The 16417-nt window shown below is 44.5% G+C and overlaps 1 protein-coding gene across 1 annotated transcript in view; it reads left to right on the top strand.

Annotated features, from left to right (window-relative positions):
• Nucleotides 1–16417, top strand: part of LOC126198835 (uncharacterized) — a 52234-nt gene that overhangs the window by 14126 nt on the left and 21691 nt on the right. The window contains exons 2-3 of the mRNA XM_049935413.1: nucleotides 3369–3538; nucleotides 14312–14615. Of these exons, the coding sequence (XP_049791370.1) occupies nucleotides 3369–3538; nucleotides 14312–14615 (474 nt within the window). The remainder of the gene's footprint in view (nucleotides 1–3368; nucleotides 3539–14311; nucleotides 14616–16417) is intronic.

The following is a 16417-nucleotide window of genomic DNA, read 5'->3' as shown; positions in this document are numbered from 1 at the left end:
CAACACTTTCACAATTATGGACGTCTATAGAGGCAGTATGGCTTAATATTTCTGCAGAGGCTACCCACGACTTGAGTCGGTACCCCATCGAGCTGCTGCATTACGCCGGGCAAAAGGATGTCTGACACGATCTTAGGAGGTATCCCGTGACTTGTGTCACTACAGTGTACCTCGCCTGTGAGGGGTTGTGGATGACTGGACCCACGAGGCCGTCGCCAATCATCACCGCGAATACGTTGAGCTGAACCGGTACTGACGGTTCGCTGTCCTTACACCATACTATGAGGATGCTTCGTGGCCCACAGTGTTGTGGAGATTGACGATAACACTCCTTGTATATCATCTGTGAACAGCGTTGGTGACGGAATTCGTAGCACCTTAATGGGCTGTTAGGCAAATCAGCGACAAAATTGTCGCCGCGGAGTCAAGTGTGTAGGTAACAAGTTGTGTATATGTTGAAAGTGATACGGATAGTGGAAGTTAGGGTGGATAATGTTCCACATGGTTGTGCGGCTTACCCCATGCTGGTGGGCCATCTATCGTGTGCTGATGGTTGTTGTTGTGGTCTTCAGTCCTGAGACTGGTTTGATGCAGCTCTCCATGCTACTCTATACTGTGCAAACTGCTTCATCTCCCAGTACCTACTGCAACCTACGTCCTTCTGAATCTGCTTAGTGTATTCATCTCTTGGTCTCCCTCTGCGTGTGCTGATATTGGCGTCATATTCTACAATGCACACCCCTGTTCCTCTAAGACCCGAGAACGTACCAGCCGGGCAGGCCTATCATGGTTGTCCCTTCCCGTGAATTAGTCTGTCTCACACTAACTACGGATCGCTGTCGCAAGTAGTTTGTGCGGCGGTTTCTGTCGTCGGGATACTTATCCCGATACAGTCGCCCATTGCCATTTGCCTGTTCGTGTGTAAGGACCATGTCGGCTTATTGTTCAAATGTGTGTGAAATCTTATGGGACTTAACTGCTAAGGTCATCTGTCCCTAAGCTTACACACTACTTAACATAAATTATCCTAAGGGCAAGCACATACACCCATGCCCGAGGCAGGACTCGAACCTCCGCCGGGACCAGCCGCACAGTCCATGACTGCAGCGCTAGACCGCTCGGCTAATCCCGCGCGGCTGTCGGCTTATTCCTTGCTGGCTTACTGGGCCGTCGTCTCTCAGCGCTGCACTACATGATACACGTCCACAACAGAGTCGGCAACAGCAGTGAAGCGGTTGCCGCCTGGCACCAGTGCTGAGCGTGCCGTTGTTATGGACATTACTGCTGTTTCGAGTATTAACTTAAAACACAAGTACAAACAGAACATTCCCACTTGCCTGGTTTGTTCTTGTCGTAGCTTTCCATCACTGAAACCTACAATGTCAAAAATCTTTCATGTCCACCTTCAAGTGAATGTATCTCCCATTGGAACGCACTTCTCGCCATATGTCTAGATGACTGTTTTATTTCTTATTCTCTCAGGAATCATTTCCTGTAGTTTGTCCACATTTACCAAAATCACCATGTATTTTCAATTGTCTGAGAAACTTTCTAGACACAAGTGAATTTTCCTTCGCAATGAAAACGGAAGTGCACTAAAAACTATCCATCGAGTTTATTTTCCGTTGTTCACGGACCTTAATTTAATTTTAATTGCACCCGTTGAGTGGCTTCCGGTGCTGGCAAACATCGCTCCTGCTTCCATACGTACAGAGAAAGCAATCCAGGACATAGTAGGAAAAAATTGAAGCAAACCCAAGGCTACTCATACATGCCGACATGGGAGGACCCACGACACTCAAGTCCAGGAAACCTACCGTCTGGAGCAGAACATTGGGCACAGAGGGTCTCTATATTGAATGGAAGAATGCATGGCAGGGTCTGAGAAGAGGCGTCGTTGAAAACCATCACCTAATCCACGACCCAACCAAAAGGGTTGAAGGCTTCAATCTAAACGGGGAACACTGGTCGGCTCTAAACAGGTTTCGCACGGGAGCTGGACGATGCAGACAGCAAACAATCAAATGGGGCTATACAGACGATTCTTGTTGTGACTGTGGCGAGGTACAAACAATGGACCATCTTCTGGTTTGTAACATTCATGGTTTCAGAGACGGCTCTCTGATGTCGCTCCACAAGTCAACGGACAATGCCAGGAAATGTCTCCATAATCTTAATGTTAATGTGTAATTAATTGTCTTCAATTTATGTGATTTTTGAAACTTCCTGTCAGATTAAAACTGTGTGCCAGTCCGAGACTCGAGCTCGGGACCTTTGCCTTTCGCGGGCAAGTGCTCTACCATCTGAGCTACCGAAGCACGACTCACGCCCGGTCCCACAGCTTTACTTCTGCCAGTATCTCGTCTCCTACCTTCCAAACTTTACAGAAGCTCTCCTGCGAGTTTCTGTAAAGTTTGGAAGGTAGGAGACGAGATACTGGCAGAAGTAAAGCTGTGGGATCTGGCGTGAGTCGTGCTTCGGTAGCTCAGATGCCGGCACGGTAACTCAGCGTGTTCGGTCAGAGGGTTAGCTGCCCTCTGTAAAAAAAAAAAAAAAAAAAAAAAAAAAAAAAAAAAAAAAAAAAAAAAAACTGAGTTAATGGATCAACGACGAACTGAAACGGGTGTCTTGCGACGTCCGCCCCGAGCAGATACAATGAACAAAAATGAACAAAATGAGATCAATCAACAAAAAAAAAAAGATGGTAGAGCACTTGCCCGCGAAAGGCAAAGGTCCCGAGTTCGAGTCTCGGTCGGGCACACAGTTTTAATCTGCCAGGAAGTTTCATATCAGCGCACACTCCGCTGCAGAGTGAAAATCTCATTCTGGCATGTGACTTTTGTTCCATTTAATGTAATAATGTAGTTTCCCTGACACAATTGTAATGTAATAACTGATATAATTTGTTTCCACATTGTAAGTTTCAAACGTTTATTTTGATTTATATTAATCTTACCTGTTCTTTGTAAAATGTATCTGGCAGATCGAACGAGAAATAAAATAAACGGACCTTAAATTGGATGCGTGTGTTCTATGGGGTCAAAAACGGAATAACATGGACCATTTTCGGAAGCCACGAGCAAATATCACGTTACTTCTTGGAGGGCCACTTTCTCGCCCCATCACAAATCTGTGGCTCCATTGTAGCTCATGTTGAAAAATGAGCCACCGTTCTCCCACAAACCTATTCCTACCTGATAAGCACTTTTTCTGTGAGGGAAAAAGAGGCAGTTTGTCACAGTTAAATCTGTAGCTAAATTACGTCTCTGTACTCCATGTATTACGCTGTATTGTGTTGCTTCTAGCTCTAGGATGAATGATACCCGAGGAACATTACGGAAGTTTTTTTGATGCTTTTTATTTCTTAGTGGACGCGTCTTGGCTCCCATGGACTCCTCAGCTGCAAGTAAGAAACGAGGAAGCTGGAGAGGTGCCCGGCAACGACTTCAACATCCACCACTTCAACGCTAGCACCATTTGCCTGCGACTGTCAACCGCTATCTCCATCCAGCTGCAGTACACGACCGCCGACAATCAGGTAAGTCTGTATGTTCCCTGGAATGCTCGGAACGTTAGAAAGAGCTCATCACAAACTTTTTTTGTAGAGCGCTTGTATACTAAACGTGTGAGGTGGCTATAATTTCGCACCTTACAAGCACTCATCTACATACCGGGTGATCAAAAAGTCAGTATAAATTTGAAAACTGAATAAATCACGGAATAATATAGATAGAGAGGTACAAATTGACACACATGCTTGCAATGACATGGGGTTTTATTAGAACCGAAAAAATACAAAAGTTCAAAAAATGTCCGACAGATGGTGCTTCATCTGATCAGAATAGCAATAATTAGCATAACAAAGCAAGACAAAGCAGAGATTATGTTCATTACAGGAAATGCCCAATATGTCCACCATCATTCCTCAACAATAGCTGTAGACGAGGAATAATGTTGTGAACAGCAATGTAAAGCATGTCCGGAGTTATGGTGAAGCATTGGCGTCGGATGTTGTCTTTCAGCATCCCTAGAGATGTCGGTCGATCACGATACACTTGCGACTTCAGGTAACCCCAAAGCCAATAATCGCACGGGCTGAGGTCTGGGGATCTGGGAGGCCAAGCATGACGAAAGTGGCGGCTGAACACACGATCATCATCAAACGACGCGCGCAAGAGATCTTTCACGCGTCCAGCAATATGGGGTGGAGCGCTATCCTGCATAACCATCGTACGTTCGAGCAGGTGTTTATCAGCCAGTCTGGGGATGATGCGATTCTGTAACATATCGGCTTACGTTTTGCTGTCCAGCGCCATCTGTCGGATATTTTGTGAACTTTGTTTGTTTTTGTTCTAATAAAACCCCATGTGATTGCAAGCATGTGTGTCAATTTTTACCTCTCTATCTACATTATTCCGTGGTTTATTAAGTTTTCAAATTTATACTGACTTTTTGATCTCCCGGTACTTTGCCGTGATTTACAACCGGAATTAGGAATCATTTGGTAGGTTGTACATCGTATATATGAATATTCAAAGAAGACTGACTTTGTCACGTACACCTTGTAAACAACTGTTAACGCTTATTGTATGAAAGATGACGGAACGTCTTTATTATCAAAACGGCGTAATGAATGATTGCCTATACTACTAGAGGTTGGAACGCCAGTGGAAATGAAACGCCAGGCGTAACTCAAGCCCTGGGTGGAAAAGCCCGCACGGGTGTGTTGGTCCTGCTTCACACAGGAAGTGCCAAGACGGACGGTCTGGGCAACTGAGCGCAGGAGCACAATACAGCGGCGGCTCGCCGGTATTGTAGTGGGACCGGAAGGATAACCGGATATACTTCGGAAATTGTGAAAATCTTGGACGCAGCAGGGAGGAACGAGGAAGCGTTACCTCGGAAATCGCAGGCTGGGTTGTTTCCGAGGATTTTTACTCTGAGAAGCGTACCATTGTATGACTATAGATATTTCCTCGCAAACTATCCGCGCTGGACGACAACAGTATAAAATATGGTTGGTCGGCGTTCCGAAGAATCTGTAGAGAGTGAGAATATTCCATGGTTTCGAGAATATGATTCGACTTCTGAGTTATGAGGGAGGGGAGCCGAGTTTTGCTGGGAAGCCACCAGTGAAGAGAAGAGGTCTTCCGTTTTGAGAGCCCAGGTTTGACAGTCGCTCAGTATCAGCTTTTGTTGGTACAGACGGACTTGCTGTATTTGCTCTCAGGAGATTTTATAGTTAGAACGGCTGGGCACTGTAGTGTTGGGAACTTACACGATTCTGGACTTCGCCTCCGGGTTGGGAGTCGTCGTTGAGTACGCAGCGTTCAGTGATTGAGAGCACTTCTTCTGCCCGTACTCACGTTGAGACGTTATCTGAACTTCGTCCTTGTGTATGGGAGTTCGCGTTTCTCGTCTTTAGAACAGTGAGAGAGGAGAAGACGGTATTATATACTAGTCAGAGGACCGCCTTCTGCCGTCCTAGTGTCTGAAAGACTTTATTTTATGGCTGGAGTTCTTCCATCATCGCAGACGTGTACGAGAACCATCACTTCGACATACGGTGATATTGCTAATTGCTTCGGCTTATGAGGGCTACAAGGCTAAACAGCTGTGATCAGATAAGTGTTATTTCCACTGAGGTTGCACACCATTGTAGATCATCTTTGAAAGTAATGTCTTCTAGTGTTTGGTACGTAGATGTCAGTCGTCTCGCGTTATTCATATTAGATCGCGTAGCCATAAAAAGGGGCAGATTTGGGAAATTGATCAGTCGTATTAGTTAGAAAATTCATTTGTATCTCTTTATGTGCATTGGACATTGATATACAAACATTTGTAATATAAAGGAGTTTTAATGTACAATAAATGTATAAGCGGAAACAGCATTTATCATTTGGTAGTTGCTAGTTACCTTAATCATTCATTTATGTTTATGTTGTAATTTATATGTTAAAGTGCAAGAAAGAGGATATAATTACCATTTAGAGATCCTAAGATCTGCTTCAGGGGGTAGTCAAACAGGGCCAAATCTTCATTTTCGCTTTCAGTATTTCCGTTGCGCACATTCTATTTACAACCACCTGGAGTAGCGTCTTGAAAACGTTTCCTAGCTCGAATTTCTGATTTTCTATTTACTGTAGTTAATCATCATAACAACCACTAAACCATCAACACTACGATCATTACCATCGCCATCAGCATCTCAACCTCCACAATCAGCAAGCCTTCCACCAAGTTCGTTTTAACCACTGCCAAACATCGCTTATTAAGGAATAGACTGAATTGTGTTAATCAATGAACGTCCGTAATCAATTATGTTAAAATGAATTCGGTTATATATGTATTATTATGTAAGATGCATTTAGGGATTGACGACCCCCCCCTCCCCCTCCCCCTCCCTACCACTCGTGCAATTCATTCACGTTTCCTAGCAGGTGGTCCGTCGCTCCTCCTTCTTCCACAAACACTGCTCCCTACTATCAGATTAGCATCCTAAACAGCATTACACCAGGAGTTGTGTTTTCTATGCCTCTAAACAAGTGAGATGAGGCAATCAATGAGGCTGGTTGGGTGGTTAATTTGAGGGACAGGACCAAACAGTGAGGTCATCGGTCCCATCGGATGAGGGAAGGATGGGGAAGAAAGTCGGCCCTACCCTTTCAAAGGAACCATCCCGGAATTTGCCTGACGCGATTTAGGGAAACCACGGAAAACCGAAATCAGGATGGCCTGACGCGTGTTTGAATCGTCGTCCTGCCGAATGCGAGTCCAGTGTGCTAACCACTGCGCCACCCCGTCCAGTCAATCAACGGTGATCACAACGCTACACATATTACTTGTGATGTTTCTGGCGAGCTGCAGGCAATAAGACACATTGGTTTCACCACACAGAAGCTCTGCACGATTTCATTTTACGGTATTCTTTGACGTGTCCATTATGATTAGTCGGGCTGTTATGCCGTGGTCGGTTGATGAATTTTGTCCCAATTCCCAACGTTTCGTTCCCGTCTGCGGGAGACATCTTCAAGGGGGTCTGTAGCTCGATGGAAGGTCCAACACACCCGCTGGCTTGCTACTGACTGCCGCTAAATTCTGTGTCCGCGCCCTCCCGCGCCGCGGCGTGACGTCACGTGTTTTGAAAATGTCAGTGCAATTTGCCGCTGTCCGCTGCCGTCGATCGCCGTTGCCATCACCCAGTGGTGGACGGGTGGTACACATGTTCTTTAACACCGGCATCCACATACCGTTTAATTTCACGCCTCCTCCTTTCGACTGAAATTATTAGGGTGTTTAGCGATTTCGATTGCCTCCCTGTAGAGCCTTTCGTAATATCCGTTTGTGGCAGCTAGAACTTGCGTCTCCTTGAAACGAATATGATGGTTCCCTGGCTGGAAAGCGTGCTCCGGAACAGCTGATCGTTCCGTTTCTCCTCTTCTACAATTGCCCTTGTGCTCTTCCAAACGTTTTGAAACAATTCTTTTAGTGGTACCCACATAAACATCTCCACAGCTGCATGGGATCCTATACACTCCAGCTTTTTCCAATGGTTTGCGAGGGACCTTGGCAGGCCCAGAATGCTGGCTCCAATATGTCGATGACACAATCGTTATCTGACCACGTGGAAAAGGACATCTACAGAACTTCTACTAACACCTCAATCAGTAGCACAGCCGTATCACATTCACTATGGAGATAGAAAAGAATAGAGTGTCGCCTTTCCTCGAAGTGGAACTTTACCTCAAGCCTGATGGTAAACTTGGCCGTAGAGTATACAGAAAGCCCACCAGTACGGACAGGTACCAACATGTCTCCTCCCACCACCACACTACGCAGAAACTCGTCCTGCACACTTTAACCATGAGATCCCACAGCATAAGCGATGACGAATATCCGAAGGCTGAACTTCAAACCCTCAGGTCCGTTTTTGGAGCCAGTAGTTATGGGATGAAGACGATGGATAAAATTACTGCGGAAAAGGATGAAACCAATAGGAAAGTACAGAAAGAAGCACAAATCATTGCCCCACGACCTAATGATCAAGAGGCCACTGATGGTGTGGGAAGAGTTTTCCGTCGAGCAGGTTGTTGTTGTTGTGGTCTTCAGTCCTGAGACTGGTTTGATGCAGCTCTCGATGCTAATCTATCCTGTGCAAGCTCCTTCATCTCCCAGTACCTACTGCATCCCACATCCTTCTGAATCTGCTTAGTGTATTCATCTCTTGGTCTCCCTCTACGATTTTTACCCTCCACGCTGCCCTCCAATGCTAAATTTGTGATCCCTTGATGCCTCAGGACATGTCCTACCAACCGATCCCTTCTTCTAGTCAAGTTGTGCCACAAATTTCTCTTCTCCCCAATCCTATTCAATACCTCCTCATTAGTTACGTGATCTACCCACCTAATCTTCAACATCCTTCTGTAGCACCACATTTCGAAAGCTTCTATTCTCTTCTTGTCCAAACTATTTATTGTCTATGTTTCACTTCCATACATGGCTACACTCCATACAATTACTTTCAGAAATGACTTCCTGACACTTAAATCTATACTCGATGTTAACAAATTTCTACTCTTCAGAAACGCTTTCCTTGACATTGCCAGTCTACATTTTATATCCTCTCTACTTCGACCATCATCAGTTATTTTGCTCCCCAAATAGCAAAAGTCCTTTCTACTTGAAGTGTCTCATTTCCTAGTCTAATTCCCTCAGCATCACCCGACTTAATTCGACTACATTCCATTATCCTTGTTTTGCTTATGTTGATGTTCACCTTATATCCTCCTTTCAAGACACTGTCCATTCCATTCAACTGCTCTTCCAAGTCCTTTGCTGTCTCTGACAGAATTACAATGTCATCGGCGAACCTCAAAGATTTTATTTCTTCTCCCTGGATTTTAATACCTACTCCGAATTTTTCTTTTGTTTCCTTTACTGCTTGTTAGATATACAGATTGAATAACATCGGGGAGAGACTACAACCCTGTCTTACTCCCTTCCCAACAACTGCTTCCCTTTCATACCCCTTGACTCTTATAACTGCCATCTGGTTTCTGTACAAATTGTAAATAGCCTTTCGCTGCCTGTATTTTACCCCTGCCACCTTTAGAATTTGAAAGAAAGTATTCCAGTCAACATTGTCAAAAGCTTTCTCTAAGTCTACAACTGCTAGAAACGTAGGTTTGCCTTTCCTTAATCTTTCTTCTAAGATAAGTCGTAAGGTCAGTATTGCCTCACGTGTTCCAGTGTTTCTACGGAATCCAAACTGATCTTCCCCGAGGTCGGCTTCTACTAGTTTTTCCATTCGCCTATAAAGAATTAGTGTTAGTATTTTGCAGCTGTGGCTTATTAAACTGATTGTTCGGTAATTTTCACATCTGTCAACACCTGCTTTCTCTGGGACTGGAATTATTATATTCTTCTTGAAGTCTGAGGGTATTTCGCCTGTTTCATACATCTTGCTCACGAGATGGTAGAGTTTTGTCAGGACTGGCTCTCCCAAGGCCGTCAGTAGTTCCAATGGAATGTTGTCTACTCCGGGGGCCTTGTATCGACTCAGGTCTTTCCGTGACTGTCAAACTCTTCACGCAGTATCGTATCTCCCATTTCATCTTCATCTACATCCTCTTCCACTTCCATAATATTGTCCTCAAGTACATTGCCCTTGCATAGACCCTCTATATACTCCTTCCACCTTTCTGCTTTCCCCTCTTTGCTTAGAACTGGGATTCCATCTGAGCTCTTGATATTCATACAAGTGGCTCTCTTTTCTCCAAAGGTCTCTTTCATTTTCTTGTAGGCTGGTTCTATCTTACCCCTAGTGAGATATGCCTCCACATCCTTACATTTGTCCTCTAGTCATCCCTGCTTAGCCATTTTGCACTTCCTGTCGATCTCATTTTTGAGACGTTTGTATTCCTTTTTGCCTGCTTCATTTACTGCATTTTTCTATTTTCTCCTTTCATCCATTAAATTCAATATTTCTTCTGTTACCCAAGGATTTCTACTAGCCCTCGTCTTTTTACCTACTTAATCCTCTGCTCCCTTCACTACTTCATCCTTCAGAGCTACCAATTCGTCTTCTACTGTATTTCTTTCCCCGATTCCTGTCAATTGTTCCCTTATGCTCTCTCTGAAACTGTGTACAACCTCTGGTTTAGTCAGTTTATCTAGGTCCCATCTCCTTAAATTCCCACCTTTTTGCAATTCCTTCAGTTTTAATCTACAGTTCATAACCAATAGTTTGTGGTCAGAGTCCACATCTGCCCCTGGAAATGTCCTACAATTTAAAACCTGGTTCCTAAATCTCTGTCTTACCATTATATAATCTATCTGATACCTTTTAGTATCTGCAGGATTCTTCCATGTATACAACCTCCTTTTATGATTCTTGAACCAAGTGTTAGCTATGATTAAGTTATGCTCTGTGCAAAATTGTAACAGACGGTTTCCTCTTTCATTTCTTAGTCCCAATCCGTATTCACCTACTATGTTTCCTTCTCTCCCTTTACCTGCTGTCGAATTCCAGTCACCCATGACTATTAAATTTTCGTCTCCCGTCACTACCTGAATAATTTCTTTTATCTCATCATACATTTCTTCAATTTCTTCGTCACCTGCAGAGCTAGTTGGCATATAAACTTGTACTACTGTAGTGGGCATGGGCTTCGTGTCTATCTTGGCCACTATAATACGTTCACTATGCTGTTTGTAGTAGCTTACCCGCACTCCTATTTTTTTATTCATAATTAAACCTACTCCTGCATTACCCCTATTTGATATTGTATCTATAACCCTGTATTCACCTGACCAGAAGTCTTGTTCTTCCTGCCACCGAACTTCACTAACTCCCACTATATCTAACTTTAATCTATCCATTTCCCTTTTTAAATTTTCTAAACTACCTGCCCGATTAAGGGATCTGACATTCCACGCTCCGATCCGTAGAATGCCAGTTTTCTTTCTCCTGGTAACGACGTCCTCTTGAGTAGTCCCCGCCCGGAGATCCGAATGGGGACTATTTTACCTCCGGAATATTTTACCCAAGAGGACGCCATCATCATTTAACCTTACAGTAAAGCTGCATGCCCTCGGGAAAAATTACGGCTGTAGTTTCCCCTTGCTTTCAGCCTTTCGCAGTACCACAACAGCAAGGCCGTATTGGTTAATGTTACAAGGCCAGATCAGTCAATCATCCAGACTGTTGCCCCTGCAACTACTGAAAAGGCTGCTGCCCCTCTTCGGGAACCACACGTTTGTCAGTCCTCTCAACAGATACCCCTCCGTTGTGGTTGCACTTACGGTACGGCTATCTGTATCGTTGAGGCACCCAAGCCTCCCCACCAACGGCAAGGTCCCTGGTTCCGATTTTTCGAAGCAGCAACAGAGTGAAAGATCTTCTTCGCTCAACGAAAGACGCAAGCTGTATGCTGCTTGAGTTTACGAAATCGGTGCGAGAGTGAACTAGTGAACGGATATCAGAACATGAAAGATACACTACTGGCCATTAAAATTGCTACACCACGAAGATGACGTACTACACACGCGAAATTTAACCGACAGGAAGAAGATGCTGTGATATGCAAATGATTAGCTTTTCACAGCATTCACACAAGGTTGCCGCCTGTTTCGACACCTACAACGTGCTGACATGAGGAAAGCTTCCCACCGATTTCTCGTACACAAACAGCAGTTGACAAGCGTTGCCTGGTGAAACGTTGTTGTGATGCCTCGTGTAAGGAGGAGAAATACCTACCATCGCGTTTCCGACTTTGATAAAGGTCGGATTGTAGCTTATGGCTATTGCGTTTTATCGTATCGCGACATTGCTGCTTGCGTTGGTCGAGATCCAATGACTGTTAGCAGAATATGGAATCGGTGGGTTCAGGGGGGTAATACGGAACGCCGTGCTGGATCCCAACGGCCTCGTATCACTATCAGTCGAGATGACAGGCGTGTTATCCGCATGGCTGTAACGGATCGTGCAGCCACGTCTCGATCCCTGAGTCAACAAATGGTTGAAATGGCTCTGAGCACTATGGGTTCTGGGGTCGTTAGTCCCCTAGAACTTAGAACTACTTAAACCTAACTAACCGAAGGACGTCACACACATCCATGCCCGAGGCAGGATTCGAACCTGCGACCGCAGCGGTCGTGCGGTTCCAGACTGTAGTGCCTAGAACCGCTCGGCCACTCCGGCCGGCTTGAGTCAACAAATAGGGACGTTTGCAAGACAACCATCTTCACGAACAGTTCGACAACGTTCGCAGCAGCATGGACTGTCAGCTCGGAGACCATGGCTGCGGTTACCCTTGACGCTGCATCACAGACAGGAGCGCCTGCGATGGTGTACTCAACGACGAACCTGGGTACACGAATGGGAAAACGTCATTTTTTCGTATGAATCCAGGTTCTGATTACAGCATTATGATGGTCGCATCCGTGTTGGGCGACATCCCGGTGAACGCACATTGGAAGCGTGTATTCGTCATCGACATACTGGCGTATCACCCGGCGTAATGGTATGGGGTGCCATTGGTTACACGTCTCGGTCACCTCTTGTTCGCATTGACGGCACTTTGAACAGTGGACGCTACATTTTCGACGTGTTACGACCCGTCGCTCTATCCTTCATTCGATCCCAGCGAAACCCTACATTTGAGCAGGATAATGCACGACCGTATGTTGCAGGTCCTGTGCGGGCCTTTCTGGATACAGAAAATGTTCGACTGCTGCCCTGGCCACCATATTCTCCAGACCTCTCACCAATTGAAAGCGTCTGGTCAATGGTGGCCGAGAAACTGGCTCGTCACAATACGCCCGTCAATACTCTTGATGAACTGTGGTATCGTGTTGAAGCTGCTTTTGAAGTGCTCCTTGTTCCGTCCGTCATTGGTTATTTTACTGCCTAGATAGGAGAATTCCTTAACTTCATCTACTTCGTGACCATTAATCCTGCTTAATAAGCAGAAATGCCGGTCGGGGTGGCCGAGCGGTTGTAGGTGCTACAGTCTGGAACAGCGCGTCCGCTACGGTCGCAGGTTCGAATCCTGCCTCAGGATGTGTGTGATGTCCTTGGTTAGTTAGGTTTAAGTAGTTCTAAGTTTTAGGGGCCTGGTGACCTCAGAAGTTAAGTCCCATAGTGCTCAGAGCCATTTGAACCAATAAACAGAAATGCTGAAGATTACACCGCCGCAGCACTATGGTCAACATTGCTGCACGAAATATCCAAGTCGAATGCCCTCCCCCGGCTCCAGTCCCGGCCGTGGCGCAAATTGTTGTTCATTTCTTCAGCTTCCAACATTATCGTACTCAGGTTAGTTAGGGCAAGAAACGATTTTAAATCTTATTGAGCAGAAGTCAAAGTTTACACAATAGCTTACTTCTGCCCCAGATCCCATGAAAAATTCAGATAACGGATCTCTTGGTACTTAGTAAAATACCAACATTACCCATCAGACGATACTTAATGCAGTTACAAAGCATTAACGTGAACACAAACAACTACCATCACTGATCTTCCTAAGAACGCTATTTTTAGAACCACCCAGAGTTTACGCGTGACGAATGGACATGTAAATCTTTGCCGAAGCCACTGGCCATATATGGTATTGGGAAATCGCTTATTTTTTTCTCACAGATATGTAGAATTTTAGCATGACATCGCTGTGATCCAGTGCTATCTTCTCGTATTTACATTTACAGTCGCCACCGGAACGCCAGTTGCTAGGTCTTCCTCTTTATGATTTGCTGATTTTTGAGACGCTTGGTCAAGGGCGCACATGACGGGGTGCAAGGCGGAGGGGGGGTGGGGCGGGGGGAATCCCTCCCCTAGCTCTCAGGGAAAGGAAAAACTATAATGTAATCAGCTGTTTTTCTTCCAAAAAAATCATTTAAAAGTCGGCATTACGCAGGTCTTTAACAGGGACGGAATAGAAACTTTTCTATGGCTACTAACAAGTCGCCACTCGTCTTCCTCCTCTCCTCGTTTGCCATGCTCCCTATATCTATCGTATTGGCACTTTGAGTCTTGACACATAGTGTCAATAAAGAAAAGCAATAAACGGTTGTTTAATAACGCAACAATTATCTGGTGAAATTCCGATGCGTACCACAACGAGTCTGCTATAGTGCGTAAATTATTGTTTGGACGAACTCCAAAAACTAAATAAATTAAAGAAGAATTAAGATATTCAGTGCGAACTGAGTGTCATTATTTTGACACCTCTTCTTTCATTTGCAGTTTGCGTCAATCATTATCTGCAGGCATTCCTCCACGTTACTGATTTCTTCCTTTGTCCTGGATAAGGACGGAACTTTGCAGGTAGTAGTTCCTCGCCTTACAGAAGACAACCTGGAGGGCAGTTGTGGTCCAGATGCCTTTATCAATGTGTCTTGGACTCCCGAAGCAACGACAGAATCGCCGGCGACAACTCCTGCGGCAGAGGAACCTACCGCTCTGAGAGTGGAAGAGACATGGTGGTATCAGGCCACAGCATCCGACGTCAACAGCCTTCGTTTCGACTTCGTGCAGCAGAACGACTCTTACTTCCTTGCAAACATCAAAGGTGTCATCAACATCGTCGACGCTCCCGAGGACTTTCCAGCAGACAGTAAGTCTCTGCTTCTATTAACTCTTCCCTCTCTTTTGTGCCCGTCAGCAAATTATGCAAGTTTCTTTAACATTTTAAATGATGTACTGAAGCAGGATACATATTGTGATTAACATACAGAACAACTGTCACAGGTCGCGTATTATTTTATCAGCGGAAAAATACTCCTATCGAAGTACAAAAAAGGCTACTACGCTCCTGTTTTAAAAGATTCTGACTGAAAAGTGATGTACAAGCTGTCTCATTCTATGTTCCTCAGCACCTGAAAAAGGTTCCAAAACTTTTGACGTTAGAACATATTCGCACTTTTTTTAACAGGTTGCGCACTGCAGTTCGCTCGCAGTAAGTCACTCATACGCATCCACTCCCACATATCGATTCACACTCAGTCACTCAGACCAAGTCATTGTCATTATTTCTTTGTCTCTCTCTGACTGTCACTGTCTCTTGTTTCACAGCCATAGTCTCTCACGTTCTAGTCTATTGTGTCCACTCACTGTCACTGTCTTCTTGTTTTTCTCTCTTAATGCTACTGTCTAATTCACGCCGTCTCACTGCTCATCAAAGGTCACACCATATACAACACCATCAGTGAAGTGTTTACAAAAATGTGCATGCAAATGTGCCTCTTGAGTGAAGTGATATGCATCAACAGGATGGAGAAACCATTGCATGATGATGTCAAAAGGTTAAAAACGCTTTTCTTGGATTATGTGCTAAGTTTACAATGTTCATTTTTTCCTCTATTTCGCAAATATTTTCCGCATTTGACTTACGAAATTCGTAACTTAATATCAAACCTTCCCATGACAGGAGCATGCATTTCACCTCAGTCAAGAGCAAAAATAAATCATGTATTAAGACAACGCACACCTGAGGATGGACCCACAGGGTCCGAAATGCATCGTCTATTAAATAAAACGCGAAAATTTATGACTGGAGGCGTTTTTTTAATTCATACTTCCAGTGGACAGACGAATATATATCAGATTGCTGAAATCTAGAGTGTCTGTAACACTCCTTATAGGTCTTTAATCTTAGTTTTCTACATTATCGCTATGTGGTATAAATAAAGCAAGACCCCTTTGGAATGAATAACCCCTAAAGTGATGGCGATTTCGTTTTAAAAATGGAATTGACACAAAATGTGTGAATTATAGTGCGATAAACTCGATATATGCAACGTAAAGTGAATGTGGGTACACGTATAAAATATCTTAGACCACTAGTTCATACAAGTATTAAAGGGGAGGAAACTGGTTTTATAAAGGGCGTGTCTGGCATTGATAATGCTCTCACCGTTCGGTAGGTGATTCAGAAGCATCCTCTATGTAACAAGAAGGGCACTTCTCCGTTCTTGCTCATGACAAGACCTTTTATAAAATTCATAGACATGTCCTTGGTTAGAGCAGGCGGTTACAAAATATGTCGCCAAGTTCGCAAGAACATAAGAGGACCATGGATCTGCTATTATCCAGAAGAACCATAAAGTTCGTTTGATGAGGACTACGACTGAACTTTTCATAAGCATTGTAGCCTACATCTACCCACAACTACATTTATACTCTGCAAACCAGTGTAAAGTGCATGGGTGATGGAAGTTCCCTTATACAATACATTACGCTTGCTCCCGTTCTACTTACATGTGGAGTGGTGTAAGTATGTCTGTTAAAATAGTTTAATAGTCAGTAATTAGTCTAATGTCTTTTTCGCAGTACCTCCACGATATATACGTGGGATTCCTCACTTAACTATGTGAGTGGACCTTCCGCGAGGCAGTTCAAGCGTCTGCCAGTTCAGTT

The sequence above is a fragment of the Schistocerca nitens genome, chromosome 8 (assembly GCF_023898315.1).
Source record: "Schistocerca nitens isolate TAMUIC-IGC-003100 chromosome 8, iqSchNite1.1, whole genome shotgun sequence".
Classification (NCBI taxonomy): Eukaryota; Metazoa; Arthropoda; class Insecta; order Orthoptera; family Acrididae; genus Schistocerca; species Schistocerca nitens.
The sequence above is the reverse complement of the archived record's forward strand: the minus strand, read 5'-3'. Positions and strand labels throughout refer to the sequence as shown.